Source organism: Molothrus aeneus, chromosome 1 (assembly GCF_037042795.1).
Source record: "Molothrus aeneus isolate 106 chromosome 1, BPBGC_Maene_1.0, whole genome shotgun sequence".
In the NCBI taxonomy this organism is placed as follows: Eukaryota; Metazoa; Chordata; class Aves; order Passeriformes; family Icteridae; genus Molothrus; species Molothrus aeneus.
In genome coordinates this window covers 100,933,594-100,955,198 of record NC_089646.1, presented here as the reverse complement: position 1 = coordinate 100,955,198, position 21,605 = coordinate 100,933,594, and the positions used below count along the sequence as shown (strand labels likewise).

The 21,605-nt window shown below is 38.3% G+C and overlaps 1 protein-coding gene across 1 annotated transcript in view; it reads right to left on the bottom strand.

Moving 5' to 3' along the window:
- The window catches only part of PIEZO2 (piezo type mechanosensitive ion channel component 2), a 285,292-nt gene that overhangs the window by 89,973 nt on the left and 173,714 nt on the right, over nucleotides 1-21,605 (bottom strand). Inside the window, exons 8-12 of the mRNA XM_066546251.1 lie at nucleotides 9,501-9,669; nucleotides 4,197-4,328; nucleotides 3,084-3,122; nucleotides 1,596-1,734; nucleotides 1,132-1,268 (exon numbers count right to left, since the gene is read on the bottom strand). Of these exons, the coding sequence (XP_066402348.1) occupies nucleotides 1,132-1,268; nucleotides 1,596-1,734; nucleotides 3,084-3,122; nucleotides 4,197-4,328; nucleotides 9,501-9,669 (616 nt within the window). The remainder of the gene's footprint in view (nucleotides 1-1,131; nucleotides 1,269-1,595; nucleotides 1,735-3,083; nucleotides 3,123-4,196; nucleotides 4,329-9,500; nucleotides 9,670-21,605) is intronic.

Genomic DNA, 21,605 nt, shown 5'->3' with positions numbered 1-21,605 from the left:
CAAGTAAGTTCTTCAAATATATACTCTCCTTTTATATTGAGAGATATAACCCTGGGACTTTATTAAAAGGGAAATGCAAACCTGGTCTGGTAGGTGTCTCTGCCCAAGGCAGGGGGTTGGAACTAGATAACTTTTAAGATCCCTTCCAACCCAAAACATTCTATGATCCTTAGATCATAGAAGTAAATGAGTTTAAAAAATAGGAAAAAAAATTGTGTCAATATGAAAATAACTAACTACTTGCTGATATCTCAAAATGCATCAATCCAGATCCATATTTTGCACAAGGAGCCTGCCTTATTTACAGGGGAAACTTTTTCTGTTAAAAGACAGCCAATAAAGTTTGAAACTTTATGCAAACAAGAGGCAGCCAAGGTAATTTGTTTTACCGTTTTTAATGCAAAATTGGGCCAAGAAGCTTTATGGTTAATTTCATCATAGTTGAAACTTCTCCAAAACAGTAAAAGCAAAGATTGCATTGGGAATATAGAAAGACATCTAATCATTATGTGGAAACCTTGGTATAATGCAGCTCAAAGTATTTGCAACAAGTAGGCTTAAAAACAAGCAGCAGCATGAAAAAGAGAAAGACGGGTAATAAATAAAACAACATGAAAGTCTGCCTTGGCACAAAGTTGTATTTTCCTTGAGATCTTTCTGTGTCAATACAGGAAACCAGACTTTACAAATCCTTTCTTCTCAGAGAGTCATTGGATGCATGCATTGCCTGAATTAGGAACCATATTTTTACAGTTTTCTATATCAGTATGACATACATTAATTTTACATGTAAATTTTTGAGTGGTGCAAACACATGACAAACCTGCTTGTGTAAGAACTTGGGAATCAATAGAAAACTGAGACCCAGTGGTTTTTTGGTATTCAACAGAAAACAAAGCCTGGGGCTCTCAGTCCTGGAAATGTGTTGTCCTATTTAAAGGTGTGCAACAGTCCTAGGAATTATACATTAATAACCTAAAATGGGCTCAAAATTATGCAGACACCATCTTGATATTTTTTAAGCCTGATACAAAGACTTGCTGAAAACCAACCAATGAGACTACTTTCAGAAAAACATGGAGAAGACACTTTCATAAAATCAGCAGCATTCTTTTTGTTGCTAGTACTTACCATCATAGCTATCAGAGCACAAATGTAGCTTTGTTTCATGATAAATTGAAACACAGAGACTAGGGCATGCAATTTAACATTTTCCTTTTCCTCCTGAGTAACCTCCTCTTCTTCTTCTTCCTCCTCCCCTTCCTTTTCTAAGTAGAAAAAGAAATTCTTATTTGCAATCCATGCTGGTGTAAAGATAGTACATGCATCCTCTCCTGAAATTACTTTGCTTGCAATCACTCTGATGTCTACTCCAAATCACTGGGTTGGTAGGCAAAGTATTCTGGATGGTAACACTTGGACCCCAGTTTACAAAACTGTTGTATGGGTATCCATCATTGCAAGGTGACAGCAGTTATTTAATTTAACAGGCCAAAGAGCTTACCAAAATGACAAGAAATGCTACAGGCAGTGACTGGAGACACAGAATATGAAAAACGCACGGAAAAAATGACAATTCCTAGGCCATTTACTACCTGACATGCCATCCGAGGGCTCCCACTTGTACTGTGGTGTGGAGTACACGTCTGCTTTGGCTGGGCCATTTTCTAGTGGCAGTGCAGGGTGGATGGTGTGATAGTCAGCAGGGTTCCCGTTCACTGTCACCAGCAGCACCTGCCAGGACACCGGAGAGAGACAATGCATTTATTGTGGCTCTTAGAGGAGTGGGACTCCTACTTCTGTGTTTTGCTACTCTTGGAGTGCCAATGTTAAAAGAGGTTAACGGGCAGCTGCAGTTACTTCCAAGAAACTGATATGTTATAGTCGTGTTGCATGCAAGAGTAACACAGAACAGCTTCCAAAATTTATTATTTATTATTAATTGTCAGATTTTTATGTCATACCAATAGAAGTAACTTAAAAATCATTCTTCTTCTTCTTAGGCAAACTACTTCATCAGGATTTTCAGACTTCAGTTCACATCTAGTTATTTCCAGTAGTTATTAAAATAATGGCTATAAATGACTTTCCAATTTGAATTTTTAGTGGTGAGATCTACATTTGCAGCTGTTAATAAAACCACTTGTGGTAGTCATTGTTATTGATTGCACATTTTTATCACTTAGTAGTGCTAATTCAACACTTTTTTCATTCTTTTATACTTGTGACTTCAATTTCAGCCCTTGTGCTTGTTTGAATAAGGGCTCCAGCAATCACAACCATCAATATCTTTCCTATTGGCAGAAATTCACACATGCTGTGGGTGAGTGATGGCAATACGTGCTCAAGACTGACTTCTGCTCAGGCTGTGAGACAGGAGCATATCTTGCTTGTCAAAACTATTCGCAGGCATGTGCAACAGCCTGTGAACTGTTTCAGAATAGTATCTGGGTTATGTTCAGTCATATCCAGCTCCACCAAGTACAGGCCGTGGAGCACGTTTAGATTAGGCTATAGATGCTCCTAAAATTCATCTTCATCTCCATTCTCCCGTGGGTGCTAAACAGAGGGGACGTTTCTGCTTTCAGAGTCTGCTAAGGTCTGTAGCAGTCAAGATAAATGGATCATTTGCTGTCTGTTCAAATAAAGACTTGGATTTTCTGTAATCTGCAAATTGAACTCATATGTGCTGTCGGTCATGCGTTAAGGGCCTCAGCATTCCAACACGAATGAAATTAAAAAATATAGCAAAGAAACTAAATCAAATTTAAAGGTGGCTTGCATTAGAAAGCATATTTTCATATCTTATTCAAACCCAATGAAATAGCAAAGATCGTTTGCCAGTTGGTACTACTACAAGCAGCTTAATTTCAAGTGATCAATCAATGGTTTCTCAGGGAAATTATTAAGGAAGCAGAAGACAATTACATTTAAGGTAATCAAGATTATAGGGCAAATGGCAGGTTAAGCATAATTCTAGAAGTTTTACAAATGTCATCTAAGGTTTTATCTGTAGGTATCATTGTTTGTATTACACACATTGAGAAGAATTGCAAAATTACAAAGACTAGTAGTATACTAACATCCGATGGCTTGTATTCATCTTGGGTCATTGACAGAAGCTGCAAAAAGCAATGCAAGAACAAATTATTACAGAAGCACAGCTCAAGCATTAATAAGTCAGACTTCTTGAATACATGCATGCATATGTGCTGACTTTTGCAGATTTGCACCAAGAAATTCAGAAAGAATTCTTAAAAAGTCAGCAGAATTGTACAATACTATAGAATTGTATTCAGTGTGCCATAGCATTGACATAATTTTACTGTATGCTCCTGTGAATTTTAAACCAGAACTGAGAAGGTTGCATTGAAATTTTGGATGCTAACTCAAAGAATTAATCAGTATTGCATTATACTGATTAACTGCTTTCTAATGTCTTTCTAATGATCCAATGCTTAAAAACTAAGTTTTTAAACAATCATTAGAATTACTACAATTATAAAAATAGTTCCAATAAAATGGTGATGCATAAAATACAATACTTTATCCATTTGCCAGCTCCTTTCCCATTACTATTATTGTAGTGGATTTCTTGGGGTTTGAGTATATGTGGCTTGAGTATATATGAATATTCATATGTCCCAAATTTGGCAATAACTCAACAAATGAAATTTTGTAATGCAGCTGGTGCAGATAGGTGGTAGAGAGCTGGACCCTTCCAGGATATTTTACACAGCTGCCTAAACTGCCCTGCTTTGTATCTTCAAGAAGGACACCAGTGTGTTTAGGAGATAATCTGGCAGTCCCCAGTCACCAGTGACGGTGCTAATTAGTAGCTACAAGGCAGATCAGATCTTTACACCAGGTTTAGCTCTCTGACAGACATTCTAGCTGGTTTGCTCAAAGATAATGGCCCCAAGCCAAAAGCCAAGTCCTACACTTCTTAAATGTGGAAACTAAAAACATGCAGCATGCTTTTCATTTACATCCTTACACTGGCTCCTGGTTTTGTTTCATTCAGTTTTACAAAATATATTCCTATCCTACTCTACCATACAGCCTTGATTTTTATATCAATCAGATATTTTATCTGATTTACATAATCACACGTGGAGATCTTACTTGCAAGTTATGTTAACACTGTAATTCAAAGTAATTGTGCAATGGAGAGACCCTTCCCCCTCCAGTCTTACTTTTCTTTCATCAGTTGTGTAGTGGCTTGCATACCACAGGCTGCGTCTCCTCTCTGCTGTCATTGGAATTGGGCTGCAGGGAATTTCTTTGTCATCCTCCCTGCTGACAGATTTCTCTTCATCAGTTGTCTGCTAAATGACAAGAAATGACAGCATTAGCTGTAGCTCTGTAAATACAATCTTAGCAGAGGAACTAACTGAAATTTCCCTCCCAGCTGGTGTTCCCTCTCCAAAGCATGTCTGAAGCACCTTTTAATGACTAATTAACCATTATTAGCCATATTACCCATAATTAGCCACCATTAGTGGCTGATAACTTGGTTTATGGTTGATCACTCTGAGATGACATTTTCAGAAACAATGACAGCTTTTCTATAACTGCTGGTTACATGACACCAGAATTACACAGACCTCCAGGTACTACCTTAGTTTACCATATAATCATACCATAATCATAAACAAATACTTAAAATATAAAACCCACAAGGTGCAATGTCTAATTTTCAAGGCAGTGTATTCTATTTCAGCATCTTTGACCACTGTTCCATAATATCTTTGCTGACAAGCCAATAAGATAAGGACTTGACAAATGGAGCACAAGATGGGTGGAGAATTAGCTAAAGTGCCTTTCTCCAAGTAGGGTAAAGGCTCAAATACAAAAAGGTAGATTGCCATGAGTGGAGCTTCTCAGAGACTGGCATTAGATCTAGTCCTATTCAAAACTACCTAGATGGAATTGCACTGACATAAAATTTGTGAATGATAAAATTTGAGAACTGGGAGGAAGATAAAATAAAATAAAATTTGTGAACAGGCCAGAAGAAAGACTCACCATCCAGAGATGGGACACCAAAAACTGCACGAGGTTTAGCAAAGATAGTCCCGGAATAAACACAGCTGGAATAAATGCACATAACTGTAAAGGCTGTGGACAGACTGTGTGGGAAGCAGCTCTGTGGAACAGGCTCTGGTGCACAGCAAGCTGAAAAAGAGCCAGCAGTGGACTGCACTCCAGCAGCAAGGAAGGCAGACACGTCCTGGACTGCATCAGCCAGAGTGCTGCCAGCAGATCAAGGGATGTGATTATTCCACTGTGCCTGGCAAGTGTCAGGCCCTACCTGCCATGCAATTCTGGCATCCCCAGTTCAAGAGAGACACAGAAAATCTGGACAAGATCCCACAGAGAATTGTCAAGAAGATTAGAGGCTTGGAGAAGCTGAAGGATGCAGGAATCAGGTTTTTTTTTTCCAATTTACAGCAATAAAATTACAGTTTTAGAGAAGACAAGGGTAGTCTTCTCACAGGGAGAAATAGTTATAGGAGAGCAGGCTAAGGACATAATTTGCTTCGGGGAAACAACTTCTGAGTATTAAAAGGAAATTAAAAATGATATATATATATTTTTAAATTATTTTTTCCCCTCCACCATGAGAACAATGAACCATGCAAAGATTTGGCCCTGGAAAACCTAATCTGAGGCCCTGCTCCCAGAAGAAGTTGCTTCACATGACCTTCCCAAGTTCCTTCCGACCGGGACTGTCCTATGACTCTGTGATTGTCTCTAATCCACATGGTTTATTTCTCCATCTGAGATGGCAAGTGTTATCACTAAGCTGAGGAGGAGTGTAAACCACAGTGGGTTACAGCTTCTCTTTGATCCCTACCAGAGCCCTTCCTGCACTGTTCCTCCTGAGCAGCAGCTTGCTGGTGGCAGCTGTTCTCATTGCTTAGGCAAAATCCTCTGATGTAATAGAAGAATAAATCAGGGTGCTGGGCAGAGGTCTGCACAGCTACCCATGAGAACAGGACATCCAAACATCCCAGCTCATTTTGAAACTCTCCTCATTCCAATCCTAGCAGCAAGGTCCTATTTTTTACTTGACTTAGATAAGCAATGATCATTAATTTAGTTTCTCTTCTCAGAGGAAATGGTAGCACATTTCACGTATGATTGTATATTTGTATTTGATAGCAAAAGGGCATTCCTAGCAAAACTGTTAGATGAAATAAACTGTTTCTGTGCTTAAAATACTTGCCACTGCCATTTGAAACTTTAATATAAACATGAACCATAACGAACTGCTTATCAAAGGCATTTAGTTTGGCACCAGGGTGACAAAAACAATACAAAAGACCTAAGACACACACAATCATTTTAGTAAGATATTTTTAGCCTTAGACACAACAGGGAAGGGTGAGAAATCTTGTTTTTCCTTTCTCAGAGGAGGAAGAAAAGTCAGAAAACACAATATTAGCCATACAAGCACAGCTTGTGAGAGTCCTTTGACTTGCCTAATTTTTTCAGTTCTTCCTCAGCAACTCCTAAATACCTTTTAATTCAAATAATTATAAAAATTTTATAAGAGGACTCTACATTCAACTGCTATAGCTCTGCTGGCTCCTGTACTATTACTTACCACTCACAGCACAGAGTGAATGGGCTCTATTCATGTATTCAGCACCAGCAGTTACAACCGTGAGCTGAAATCTCCAGAGACAGATTGCTTTTTCTTATTTGCAGAGGTAGAATTTCACAAGACTCAATGTTAGAAGAAGTCAGGATTGAAACAGCAAGCAAAAGAAAAGCAAATCTTCCACTGACTGCCACAGCCACTTTGCATGAGTAAGATCCATTCAGAATCCCATATGGAGATCATGCACTGAAATTTCATGCATGCCATACTCTGGCACTGTGGTGCACACACAAAAAACTGAACCCTGAAACTGGAGATTTGAAGTGGGGGGTGTTTCTGTAAAATTGTTCATCACCTGCAGCATTTAGAGGCAGTCTCAAAAGCATCTGTCTCAAAGACAATTTTTGCTGCCATCCAGGTGGAATTTTATTCACAAGAGGACCACAAGATGTAATTCACACAAGAAAAGAAACCCCATCAGGTCTACATGTTTTACTCTGCTTTTAGCATCTGCTACATCAATATTATATTTAGCTTATGCAATCTTTTTAGACTGAAAAAGTATTTACTTCTTGTTTTGTTCAAAACAGTTTTTGTCCAAGAATTTCTTTTGAGCAAAATTCCTAAGATGAGCCACTTCTTACTGTACAGGACAGCAGCATATAGAGAACAACTTCTTTACACCAAACACCTCATAGCATTTTGTCTTTGCCATTTATTAAACACCAGGTAGGTTAGTAGTAAGATCCAAAATACAGAGAAACTTCAAAATCACTGGGAACTGAAAAGGCAGGTTACTTAGCTCCATAATGAATCAAATGCACCACAATTACACAAGTTTAAAAACATTTCAATGAAACCTAGAACTATTCTGGATTTAAAAAAACTGAGAATGCAGTCTACTGGAGAAAAACTAGTAAGAGAAATTTTAACTCCTCATCTATGACACCACTAAACAAAACCAAAATGCATATAGACAAAAAAACCCCAAAATTATAGGGATTTGCAAAATACAGAAAATACAGTAAATTTTGCAAATCTCAGCATCTCTTTCTAATGACAAATACTTGCATCACTAACATCCTGTGCATCAAAAATAAGCATTAATGCATGGATACTCCTTCCTTTACAATGTTCTCTTTTCAAAGCATCCTTTATCTTTGGAGGGAAGCATCATTTCCCTGGCATTTGAAGTTCCCTTGGGAGTGCCAAGACTTGGTATTGCCTTTCATGTAGCCATGAATTCGACATCAGTGTTTCTTAAATTAATGTCTTTTAATACTTACTCTAGCTCAACTGCCTGAAAAGCATCTCTAATTTCACTTGCTGGCAGTTCTCAGAGACTGGTTTTAGTGTTTTATGGGAATATCTATCTCAGACACCACAAGCAGTCTAAAAAAAAGAACTGCAGGCAAGACCACTATAGTTCCTCTCAAGTCCCTGTAGGAAATTGCAGCATTCACTCTCTCCTAGACAGAAAGACCCACTTCTTTCCACTAAAAAAGCACAGCAACTAACTTAGGTCCAACACCATACTTTTAGATGGTGACTGTTGGATGAAAACAACACAGGTACTGGAAATCAATTCCCAGACTTGCTGAGATCACACAGCTCACACTAACTGCATTTCACATGTGGCTACTCCTCTGTGGGTAGTTCTCATGGTTTTACTAAGCAGTTTGTGAGATGTGAAGTTCTAGTTACAGCCCCAGTGCTAAAATCATATTATTATCTGGAAATCTAGTGTTTCATTTAAAAAGAGAAAAGAAAAATCTAACTTCCAGAAGCTGCAGCTGCAGAAAAAATAAAAAGACCCTAAAAATACCCAATGCCAGAGGGTACTGGACCACAATGATATGACTTCAGAAAAGACAGTATTAAGATTTCTGGAAACTTAAGACACATTTTTTTAATAGCTCAAGTGATGGCTCAGGCATCAGTCACCTTTTGAAGCCAAATTACATATTTGGGGATATGTAACCCCCAAATACCAGATATCTCAATTCAGAGGGGACGTATTTTGATTGCCTTTCTAAATGTTAAATGGTTACATTATCCATTATATAAAGAAATACCCTTAAAATAAGAAAACCTTCAACATTTTTACTTGCCTCTACAAACTCCACTAATTCACAGCAGAGTCATGAGTATTTTCATTGTGGTTTACAGCACTACTAAACCTCAACTCAAAAACTCCCATCAGGCCTCTGAGGATCAGGAAATTAATATAAGTAATGCCTAGGATCATCCTTTTTATACTTTCAGTTTCTAAGCTTTTAAGATACCTCTGGGTTCCCATATACCCATTTTCCTCTGAAATTGGAAGAAGTAAAGGTTTACTTTTTTTTCTCCTTGTTCTCTTGTTCTTGAATGAAACCTGGGATTTTTACTCAGGCACACAGGAGGAAAGGTTTTAAGAAAATTTTTTCTATATCTTTGATAAAATTACAAATTTGTGCTTTGTCTTACTGTATCCTGTGCCAAAATCCTAGCTCTGTTCTGGCAGACAAGCCTTAGGTGCTGGCATTTCACTTTGATAGCACCTAAAGTTGAATCACAGACTCAGAATCATTTAGGTTGGAAAAGACCTTTAAGATCATTGAGTCAATCAAGTCCACCCACTACAGCATATCAATATCTGCTTTCCAAATCAAAGCATTAATGCTCTGCCATTGCATTCCTTGCTTAATTGTCCTGATGATTTTAAGAATAATATCCCCAGTTAGATCAGACTCTTGGAGAAACTGAGTGAAAACACAAAATTCAAAGAACCACCTTGCATTTGCTGTCTATTTCCCTTAATTTTCCTAAAGTTTTGCACCTCTGTTAGTGAGCATTTGCCCTGAGCAGTCTCCCAGTCATCAGTCATGGGAAGAGAGGAGGAAGTTACCCTTTCAATGGGCTCCTGCAGCCAGAGACGGATGAGAGTCGCGAGGGTGTAGTACATCACCAGCAGTAAGATTGGGTTAGCGTGGTGATACCAATGTAACTCTTGGTTTTTGATAATCATCCAAGTGCTTGAGCAGTTTGTCTGAGTAAGAGAAGTGACACCAAACAACCTGTGAATATAAAAATACAAAGCAGCCACATTAGATAATAAACACCAGCTCTTAAAAATGTTTAAAAATATTTCAGAGGGCAACTTTTGCTTATGCTTAATACCAATCACTCTGTTCAAAAATAGCACCCACCATCACATCTAAAATGCAGTATTTTCATTCCACATACTTAGTCAAAAGGAGTGGATTATTACAATTGCTTTTCAACATGAAAAATGGGAGTATAATAACATTACATCTACTATGTCCAGTGAGAAAACTTGCAATGATCTGCTCCCCATAGATCCAGAACTACAAAAAGTGGGAAGAGAAAATCTGGCTTTAAGTCCATTTGGCATATCACAGCAACATGACATTTCAGAGAGATTTAGTAAACTGACGTGTAACACCATTTCAGTCATCCTGCCAGGACACAGGTGTAAAGTATATCTTCTTGGCACACTGAACAGTTTACTGGTCTTTTCTTTTAAAAACCTAATACTATTAATAAATTGTTATCTAGTAATGCCAATGTTTAGAAACATACAGGGCTCTACTGAACTCATAGCTTTTGTGAATAAAAAATGAAAATATTCAGAAAGGTTATTGTTTCAGATAATCAAATAACTGAGGGAAGAAAAATAAGAAAAATTAATCAGAAGTATTATCAATGACACGAGATATTTGATGTTTCTGGAAAAACTGGGATTACACAATATTGCAAAAAAACCCACTTAGTATTAAAAAAAATTCCCAACATTTTCAATTTAATACAAGATGTTAGATGCTTAGTAGATGTGTTAAATACTGAAAAAAAAACTAATAGGAAACAATAATTAATCTGTCTGCTTCATTATAAAATAGCTCACAAAGTTCCAAAGTTAGGGCATGAGCTACCAGTAGCATGTGTCAGTATTCATTAAAACATTTTGTCTATTGACAAAAGCTTTTTCTACCATAATGTCAGTGAGAGTTTTCATTTTTTTTACCAAAACAAGGTATAAGAGACAATTAAGAAGATCTTCTTATTGGTAGAACAATAAATCCCAAACTATTGTTCCTCTGAAAGGGTAAACCAAACACAATAATAAAAAACCCAAACCCAAACCCAAACCCAAAACATGGAGGATTTTCTGCAGGAGGATTTAATTTTTAAGACTGTCTAAAGCTTAGTTCTTCCTTAGGCTAGTGAGAGCCATCAACAAAAGCTGAATTAATACAAAGAGTGAGTACAATATTCAACAGAGGTGTGCTGCTTGAAATCTGCCTTTGGATGCTGCAAAGTGCAAATATTATACCTGTTCTTAACTGGGGATTTGCTGCATGGGCATAATGACATTAACTCACAGAAGGAGAGCTCCATAGCATTTTATTAACCAATCTATCAGCACTCACTTCTCATTCTGATTGTCAACAGAGGCCAAAGGTATAAATTTTAAGACCTTTCAGAGCTGTTCGGTGGATATGAGGCTGGGAAAAAAAAAATTTAAAAAATCCTACATACAAAGTAAATTGCTGTAATTTAAAGGAGCTGAATGAGCTGTGTTTGGAGCTGACTCAGACTCAAACTTCCATAGCATCCAAGAACATTTGGAGCTGATGTTACAGTTTGGCTCCATCTGGGTGAAATTCATGCTGGATTGTATTCTGTTCATATTTCTATCAACAAATAGGATCATCTTGTTTGTCTGCTTTCCTCTCTCCTACTGACTTGTCATTTTTGCTCATCAATGATCAGGGTTGTTGAGTTCCTATTAGTTGCTGAGCTCCTGTCAGTTTCATCTTTTACCTCTGTTTCACAACACAGTTCTCCATCTTTGGTTTGTTTTAAGCTTTTCTATGCAAGCACAGTATGATTCACCCTATGATTTCTGTCTCATAAGCATCAGAATCAGAGTGAAATCCAATTCTTACTGAAATGCAAAGTCTTTCCATTGACAGTTAGTGATGAGTATTTCCTAGAGAAATGAGGGAAAGTTTCTTAAGGTCCTCAGAACCTTCTGCCAAGCAGATGTGACCTTCATATCACATATTCCATTCCTGTAGTATGTTTTATAATATACTATAACTAGAAAGCCAGATCAACTGTTTTACTTTTATCTCCACTGAAAAGAAAACATTCCACATAATCCTAATGGCTAGGAAATTTTATTATGTTTCAGTTATATTCTCATTCTCTTAGCTTCGTTTGCTGGCTCCAAATTATTCGTACATTATAATATTGGACTTAATTCTGCTCCATTCTGGCCCTGCATTCAGCAAATATTAATAAGTTACAGCACATCTTTTCCCTCTAAGTTGCCACATGGCCAGAAATGTAGTTTAATGTCTTTAACTTCAATTTATTCAATGTATTTTGCTTTGTCTCATAAAGCATGGATGTAGAGGAACTGCTCCTCATTTCTGATTTCTACTTGGGCTTTGAGACTTCTTAGTCACAAGGTACTCAACACAACTTTCTCTGTTTATCACGTTCAAAATTCACTGTTGCCTTGGGAATGCTCGTTCTGTCTGTTCTGGCCTCCAGTAACGCTACAAGTTGCTACTCACTCAATATTTATACTTTATCATTCTCCTCAATGAGGATTGCTGGTGCAGAAAATTTTTCAGAGGGATAGAGTCATCTTCCCTTACACAAAGCTCCTAATTACACAGGGATGGCTGCCATAAAATGTATAAGCAATATAAATTAGGGCATTGTTCAGCTCTGCATACTTCACTCTGCAAAGATCTCTTTACATTCAGTATTGATCCCAACCAGCTGTGTTTAAGTACAACTCTGATCTTGCTGTGACTTCATCTTACCCAACATACATGTTTGCCATTAGTAAGGTCAGAATGAGTCCTAAGTGGGAGAAACCCACTACTAAACAAGTCAAGTAATGTGTGCCTGGATACAGAATATAAAAAAAATAATAAAATACTTTGAAAATGAAAATTAATGAAAATTAATGGATATATTTGGGTTTCCAAAAGACTGCATGCAATGTCACATAAAATGGAGGTTTGCAAGATGTGAATAGATCAGTATTTCTACTCTTGCGAGGAACTAAAGCTGGCTTTTTCAAAGTCCTCACTGGTATTCTGAAAAATGTATAGCAGAAATAATTTGGAAAAAATTACAGAAATTATAAAAGGTCAAGAGGAACTTTAATGTCTGACTGAGAAATTCTCTGGGATAACACAGTGAAAAAGAGTTCTTAAAATAAAGATGGCATCCATCTTTTTGTCCAGTTAGTATTCTATAAGCTTGTTTTCTTGGAAAAGATTCCTGTTGAATCTGTAAATCATCCTTCTAGCAGATGCATCTTCATCTTTCATGATTTCCCGGCAAAGCTGTAAACTGTGATCATACAAAATTCCCACTTTCTATATTAGTCTAACATTAAAATTCAGAAGACGAATTTCAATTTCACTTGAAAACAGAAAAAAAACCTTCCTGTTGCACCCACAGTACATTCCCCTAAGGAACTGTCAAAGTTACTAAAACTGTACATTGCTAAAACTTCTATTACATGCAATTACTTCATTATTTCATTAATATATTATAAGAAATGGCATAATTACTCACAGTACTACATATGAACAAAAAATAGTTAAGTAAACAAAAATATGTCTCATATACAGAATTACCAAAGCAGTCATTACATATCTGTTAGATCTGTGAATTTTACATTCACTAAAATTATTTGGAATTATTATTATTTTTTAAACATATTTATAAGTTCAGGTCCTGCTTGTGCTCGTGTTTTAGGAGTTGACTTCAGGCAAGTATTTGCCTTGTAACTTTCAAGGCCAGGAAAGGAAGTAATAATTCTGACTTCCTGCACAATATAGGACACCCAATAATTCTTCTATTGAAAACGATCTTGTGGTGCAATAGGAGTTTATAGTCTAGAATGGCATCCAATCTTGACTTCAATTGATAGAAAATCTTCTACTGTCTCTTATTCTTTTTCATGAGTTTTAGCTTCTGTAATAGTTTTGTCTAGATGCGATTTCCAGTTGCTGCATGTTCTTACAACTCTTTGTACTCATACACACAGTACTTTTCACAACACAACAGAGAGGGGGCAATTTTTCCATATAATTTATGAGTTTGCATGAAGATTACAACTTGAAGAAAATGTCTGCATTAGCTTGAAGAAAATGTCTGCATTAAATCATTCTAGGAGCTGCATTTTCTGATTTAGCATTTAATATTATAGGATGCTTTTTTCCTATTTTTTTCTTTTTTTTTAGGCCAGTACCTATTGCATGGTTATTCCCAGCAATGGCATCAGAACATTTTAGTGTGCTGGGTGGATTTGAGCAATCCATCTTTGTAGAACTTCTGAATTTGCGTTGGATTTTAGGAACTGTCTGAATCTTTATTTCATCTGGATATCTTCTATTGCATATTTATTTCACTCTCCTCACATGAAAGGAGATGAGAATGGTGTCTGCAAGTCTGGGGTAGGAGAATGAAATATCGAGACTGACATTTTAATAGCTGAGCCCTAAAACTGAGATGCTAAAAGTGACCAAATGAGAGAAGAAAAGGGAAGAAGAGTATAGTAAGCAAAGAAGAGGAGAATAAGGGAGGGGAGAATAAGGGAAGAAAGAGAGCAACAAATTCCATAAAACCAGGCAAAAAAATAGTATATTTGGAGAAGATGGTGGTGGTTGTGGTAGAAATATTATTTTTCGGGGGCAAAAAGGACTGAAATACAGGGAGAAAAGTCAAAATTTCATATTTCACACTACAAGCCCTGAATACTGAGTTTCAGGAAGAAGAGTATTTGAAATACTGAAAGGGCTGCATCCCAAACTCTAAACACTGCTTGAAGAGTGAACCTCTTATCAAACATTGACTTAAAAGAGGTGCATATTGTTGTCCAGTTTGAAAATGTTCTGTGGGTAAGAGAGAGAACGGAATGGAAGGAACTGGAAAATAAATTAGCATAGAGAAAACATAATTCCTACATAATCCTCCTAAAATACAGGAGTTCCCTTTTCATACACAAGCCATCCTGTTGAGTTTTCCATACTTGGATGAGAGAGCTACACAGAAGTTAAGATCCATAAACTCATATCCATAATGCCTCTTCCAAGAGAATGCTACAAGCCACTCCACTCCTCCTCTTTTGGCTATGTGCCCAAAGCAACACATGCTGTTGGAAAACACTCAGCCAGCTCTGTGGTACCTTCAGACCCACCCTGGCCTTCCAGAAGGTCATTACTCCCCAGGCTATTGGCTGGGAATTCAGACCATACTGGGGCTACTGCTCCAGGGTACACTGAATTGACACCACATTTTTACAGAAATAGCAGAACAGTGGGAGGAAAGAGGTGGAAAAGTTAGCTGAAATGCTTTAGGCATCCCAAAGAATTAGGGTTAAAGAGAGCAGAAGGCATTTGGTTTCACGTGGCTTTTTAAAAGAAAAAAAAAAAAAAAAGAACGAATGGAAAAGTTGGCATTTGTCTTTCCAAATCATGTTAGAAAATTCCACAGAGAAGGAGTCGATCCTTCATGCCTCCTCTTCAGCTCAGCAGGACAACTGTGCAGGGAGATACAAACCTCAATTCACAGCTGGACTAAAGTCATTAAATGTATCCATATTGGAGTGATACAAGTTTCAAAGAGCATTGCAAGTATTTTTAGCTCTTAAAAGCCCTATACCCTGCTTTGGTTCAGACTTGGATAATTCAGAACTGGCTAGATGGAACTGTGCCATATTAATGACCATACAAAAAGTTGACTTTTTGGGTTGAGGAGCATTATGATAAATTTCAGCTTAACAGTTCAAAACATTTTTTTGAATTATCTGTAAAAGTACACTAAGACTGGGATTGTTTTTCTTCAGCATGTTGCTATCCCAACACTATAATACAGGCATACAAATAGTGAATGTAGACTTGGTAGGTAAGTAGATCGTTCTAACTTTTGTTTTAATGTCATCACATTTCTATAGCTCTTTAGCAGATGTCTTATGTCTTTTTTCTTTCTATGAAGTTTTGGTTTTTGGTTTCCATAGCTTCTATTGGATCAAAGCTTTTCTGGCAATGACAAAACCAGCCCTTGTGTATATCCCACCCTCTTCTGAACATCAGTGACTTTTCTTTTAAAGGAAAACTAATTTCAAATGCACATCTATTGCATGAGAAACCTCATGATAAAGTGAGTAGTTTAAAATTCGTGTGCTAATATCATCCATATAATGAGGGCAGAGAGAAATTATGAGCCATTAATCAGGAAGCTGCAGAGAAAAGATATCTTTAAGGGTGGTGAGTTACATAAAAGCTTGCAAAACCTGTAAATACAACACAAATCTTAATTCAAGGAGAAAAAAAGGACCACATGAGCAGCTACAATAGAATCATTTTGCTTTCAAGTTTATTAACAACTTTAAACTAAGATGATAAATAGTATCTACCCTATAAACTTTTTTTTTGTTTTGAAGTAACCAGATAATCAAATTTTCTCTAAGACTATGTGACTGGAAGCTGTTAAGAAATGGGCATCTATTAAAAATGACCAAATTTCAGAAATCAAAATACTTCACATATCTGAAATAAAACAGCTTCCCTAAGGGGAATTTAAGTTTGAACATGAAGACTTGTGAGCTCTATATCACATTTCCTCCAATAATTTAGCTTTGTACTGACTCCCTATCACAAAAAGCTGTCATTGCTTTAGAAGCAATAATTAAAGCAAGGGATTAATAGACCCACACCTATTAATAGATAGTCTATTAATCCCTTGTTTACTGAGACAAAACCCATCTTCAAATTCCTTAAATGAAGAAGACTTATCCTATCAATGGGTTTCCTCTCTGCATCCCCAAATCTTTTCATTGTCCATGACACAGCTCAACTTCGCTCTGAGTTTCTAGTGAGCATCAGTATTGACCTTGCTCCTTTCAGCACATCAGCGAGCTAGAAAAGCAACATGTTCCTGTAGCCTTTGGGGGCCTCTGCTGGGACTTCCAGAGGCTCTCATCTGATGAAGAAATGTACTGAAGCAGCGATTCCAGTAGCTTTTCATTCCAATCAGACATCTGAGCATCTGGCACAGGGAGGACTGCCAGAGAGGATAGCAAGAAGGTGGTGAAGTGGGAATAAACATGCTGGAGAAATTGCTTTAGGACTCCTGCCTGATAACTTAGCTAGAGTGACTCCATCAGCATGATGGGCCAGCATTGTCACTGCTTTGATAGCAGCAGCCTGGCTCATGTTTAGGTTAGGCAAACAGAGTTTGTTCTCAAATAAAATTAGGCAAATAGTTGGTTTTTCCTGTAACTAAAATAAAAATATTTTAAATGCAGCAGGGTTTTGAGGTTTTGGGGCTTTTTTTCCAAATAGTTTCAGCTACAAACCAGAGGCAACTCAAGGTTTGTAACTGAAGGATGGAGGCTGCAGGAGTGAGGCAGCCTTGCTGGGATGAGAGGATGAGAGAGAACAGTCACCCCAGCAGAGAAGGCTGGTTGGCACCAATGATTTGCCAGTTACTCATCCTCCTCATGTACACACATATTCCCTGTGATCATAAAGGCACATGAAAAGCAACTAATACTGAACAGCACCACCTGAGTATGAACAACACCCAAGCTGCGTGGAAAAAATTGAAAATATTTAAGGTTCAGTTGGACCTTCTAGTCAGAGGTGAAAGTAATGAGAAAACAGGCCCAGGCTTCTAAGGAGTCATGTGGAAAGCATGGGAAAGCAAAAGGCATGTTCAGAAAGATCCATGGACACAAAGGCTTCCCCCTGTGAGAGGGTGAACTTGGACACTAGGGCACAGAAGAGAAGGCACAGCTCAAAAATGGCACAGCTTAACAACGACATGGTTAACAAAGGATTTCTATGCAAATTAGTGACTGAGGCTATTGGTTTTTCAAAGTGAGTTAGATGAGCTGCTGAAAGGAAAGGAGCCAACAGCCCCACCTCAGAAAGTCTCTCACAGGCAGAAGGGGGAGAGTCTGCTCCTAAAACTCAACCAGTAGTGCAGACCACGGATAGCCTTGCTGTCCTAAGCTCAGGTGCTGGGTGAAGGACAGAACTCAGGTAAAACCTCAGCAGAAGTCACTTAGGAGGAGGAGGGAGTGCTCAGATAACCCCAGTGAGCATCAGCATTCAGCAGGGTGGTGCTGACCAGAGCATGCAAGTGACCTGGTAAAACAACGAACCATGCAACTGCTAAAAGCTTTACTGCTACCCCTTAGAGTGACATGTACAGAAGAACAGAAATTGTTTTAAAGTGTAGCTTCATACTATTTTAATTTTGAGGCAACTTGGTCTGTGATCTAGGATTCAGACTGCAGCCAAGGGCTTTGTGCTTTATTCCAAGTTCTGGCTATCTTGGGAGGGTTATGTGATTCATCTAACTTCTCTGTTAGGGAATTTTTCCACCTCTGAAAAAGGAGTGAGGATACTTTTCAGTCACATTGGGGCAGCCTGCTAGGTTCAGTGATGGATGCAGAGGATAAAGAGATTTTCCACTTACTCAGCTGGCAGTGAAACAGGTTGAAAAAAACCACAAGAGTGATGGATACCTTCATCAAGAGGTTCTGCAGTAGAAAGTATGAGCAAAGAAAATATTCCTGTTTAGCAGCAAGTGCACTAAGGCAGAAATAAAAGCTATGATTCCCATTTGGCTTTAAAAATAAAGTAAAATAGCAGGATATGGAAAAGAAGATAATGGGATAATGAACAATAATGCCCAGGAAATGTTTGGAAATTACCCAGTTTCAAAATGAAAGTGGTATAACAGCTGATTTTAAATTGGTTATAAATTGAACATGATTGGCTCAGCTTTTATCAGCAAGTTCCAAACTTCAGCTAAATGAGCATAAACAAGAGATTAAGCACTTCCACTCCGTGAGTGTTTAGAGAAACTGGTGAAGACTGCCCCTGCATGGACAAGGACTAACTCCCCAGTGTGTGCTTGACTGAGGTTACTCAGGACTGCCTTTTTTACCTCCAAAGAATGTGGGAGGATTCGTTTGTCAGTGTTGGTACATTGAGCTGAAAACACAGAGCGTTAAATATTTTTCATCACAATTTCTGGTGATGCCAGAGTACAAAGATCATTGTTCTTGAGCAGATCTCAAGAAAACAAGTTTGTAAATCCAAGAGAAATTTGCTAATTACAATCCACTCTCCTAACACCACAGAATAATAGGAATACAAACCTGGTCGGAGGAGAGGGGTTTTGTCTCTTTTCTGTCCTTGTTTTCAGGCACTTGAACAATGATCATAGAATGGAGATCCGTGTTTTCCAGAAAATACGAAGAGAAAATTAAGGGGTCACTTCTTTGCAGTCACCCTTTTCCTGTCCACCCAGGATAGGCTGTGAGAGGCAGGGAGTCTATTCAAATGTCAGTGCTGGGATTGGCCTCTTGCAAGCCCATGGTGTGTATGGGGGAGTGGAGTGATCTGTATCGCCCTAGCCATGAGCAGAGTTCTGCTAGCAGGGAGGTGTGCTGCTCACAGAAGAGTCAAAGCTACCCAAGAGTGTGCAAAAGTGGGATGGCTACGTTGTCAGGCCAACTGCATGCCCCATTCAGGTGAATGAGAATCAGCAGGCAAGTTTATCACAGAATATCAGCAATTCTAAGATCTTCATCACTTCCCTCTGTCCCTCCGACCTCAGTAGTTCAATGCATGCAAGGAAGAGGAGCCCCTGTGCAACACACAGCTATCTGGATACAGGAAACATTGAGGAAGAGGCAGTTCACCAACATTACGTCACACGACAATGGCTGATTTTTATGTTTGCAGCTTACACTCAATTTCCAGGTGCAGTGTGGTCGTTGTTGGGAGTGTTAAGACTCCCCACTTCCCACTAATAGAAACCTTCCATGACCAGGGCCAGCCCCACCAGACTGCTAGGGGTCTCACCAGTGGCAGGCTCACCACTGTAGCAGAACACAACTGGGAAACCAGTCTCTTCCACATGCAGAAAACCATTGTTTTGAAAAGGTCTTAGCACATGTCTCAGTTTACACCTCTTTCAAGCCCAGTGGAAGACAGAGAGGTGTAAATCACCTGGGGTGCAATGTCAGTAACATAAATTAAGTTGTGCCTGTTTATTCCAAGGCTAGATTTGGCACTTGATACAGCAGAGTGGTGATGGTGAGTGCTGACAGCTCTGCCATGGGGATGGGAAGGACTGCTCTCCAGGCAAATTGCTACTTATTATTTCCTCTCTTGCCTTTTCCTCATCCAACCTTTCGTGACAAAGGGAGCCCAGATAAGGCCACCTCATAGTTTAGAAAGAGATGATAATAGCAAGAATGATTATTGTCTTTTGTCAACAGGAGAGTGAACTTGTATTTCTAAGCTGTTAACAGAATCATTCACTTCCTTTCCAAAATATATTTTAACAAATACAAAGAAGCTGAAGTTCTGAGAAAGCCAAAACATTCTAAGTAGAATTAAACCCTAAAATGTGGTACATTATAGAGCTAGTATGAAACTCAGCGGCAAATTTCTGTAAGAATAAGGTCAAATACCTAACGTCTCTTCCTCTGAGACAAATTGTGGCTCTCTAATCAAATCTGGTCATGGTAATCAACATAGTGGCTGGCCTGGTATGTTTTGGAGCATGTTCTGCAACTGCAAAGTGTCCTTTTGCTGATAGAGGATGATGGAAACAGACAAGTGCAGCGCAGTCTTTACATGGCAAATATCCAAGGGTCTGGCCTCTGTCCTGGCAGTGGTAATGCAGTATCATGGTGAGAAGCACCTAAAAATACCAGGCAGAAGGCATGAACACTACTGCAGCCAAAGGGCAGCTCATTATAGCATACATAAATGAGCTTTAAATACTCCATCTTTTCAAACACTGGCTTGTTACCAAGTCAAAAGGCAACCCCAAAAACCTCAGTTTCCTACAAGGTTAAGAAAATTCTGCCTCTCAGAGGTGAGTCACCTTTCAGACAGGTGCCAAAGAGGGTCTGCAGCAAGGATTAGCAGTGGCTGCAGCTCAGGTGAAATATGTTGTACAGCTACAAAAGCAGCAGCAGAGCAGGAGATCAGTGCCTTGCCCTGCAGAGGTAATCAATCAGCTACATCTCACTATTTTGGCAATATCTGCTCTCCTAATGGGATTTTAGTTGCAAGGTTAGTGTCTAACTTAGGAAAAAATATTACAGCTGGATCTGATCTGACCCTGATCTGACAACTCCAGGAACATTTTTGAGACAGTGCTTAAGCATTTATAACCCTGGTTGAACAGAGTAATTGGACTACAAAATCCGAATCTGTGTCAAAGCTTCCAGGGAAGTCCAAAGGAGGAATTTTGGACTGGACTCTTCTCAGATTAATCTGAAAACAAACTGAATATCCTGAATATCCTAAATCTACCATCTGTAGCAGATATATTTTCTCCAAAAGTAAAAGAGTAATTTAAGTAGGCTTATTATTAGTCACTGTAAAACCTATTTTAAAAGTCCTGCTTAAATAGATTTATAGACATCTTTCAGATGAAAATTTCCTCTTGAACAAAACTCCTTAGACTAGACTTCCCAACTCACACTGCAGCAGAACAATCAGCTGTGTAATTCCAAATTCCCATTCACTTAAGAAGGTGTGAAATAAGGTACCACTATGAAGTGGATGACACTACCTGGACTCCTAGGTTTGCTTCATTTTGTAAGGGAGATGCCTTTTGTAGATGAAACCAGTTGTATTTAAACTATTTGGAACATTATTTGCCTGAAAACTACAAGCAAGACAGACCTAAACTACAGGAAAGCACACAGATTTTAATTTATATTGGGTTGCTGGATCTTTAAATTAATATGCTGATAAGCACAGCTTTGGACAGGAATAACTCTATTGACTCAGGACAAACCTCATACCACTGCATGGATCCTATTTCTTCATGTTGGCAAGGCCTTATCATTTCCCCAATTACATTCTTTTGCCAAAATAAACAATATCAGGAAGAAAGGAGGCAGCAATCTGAAAAA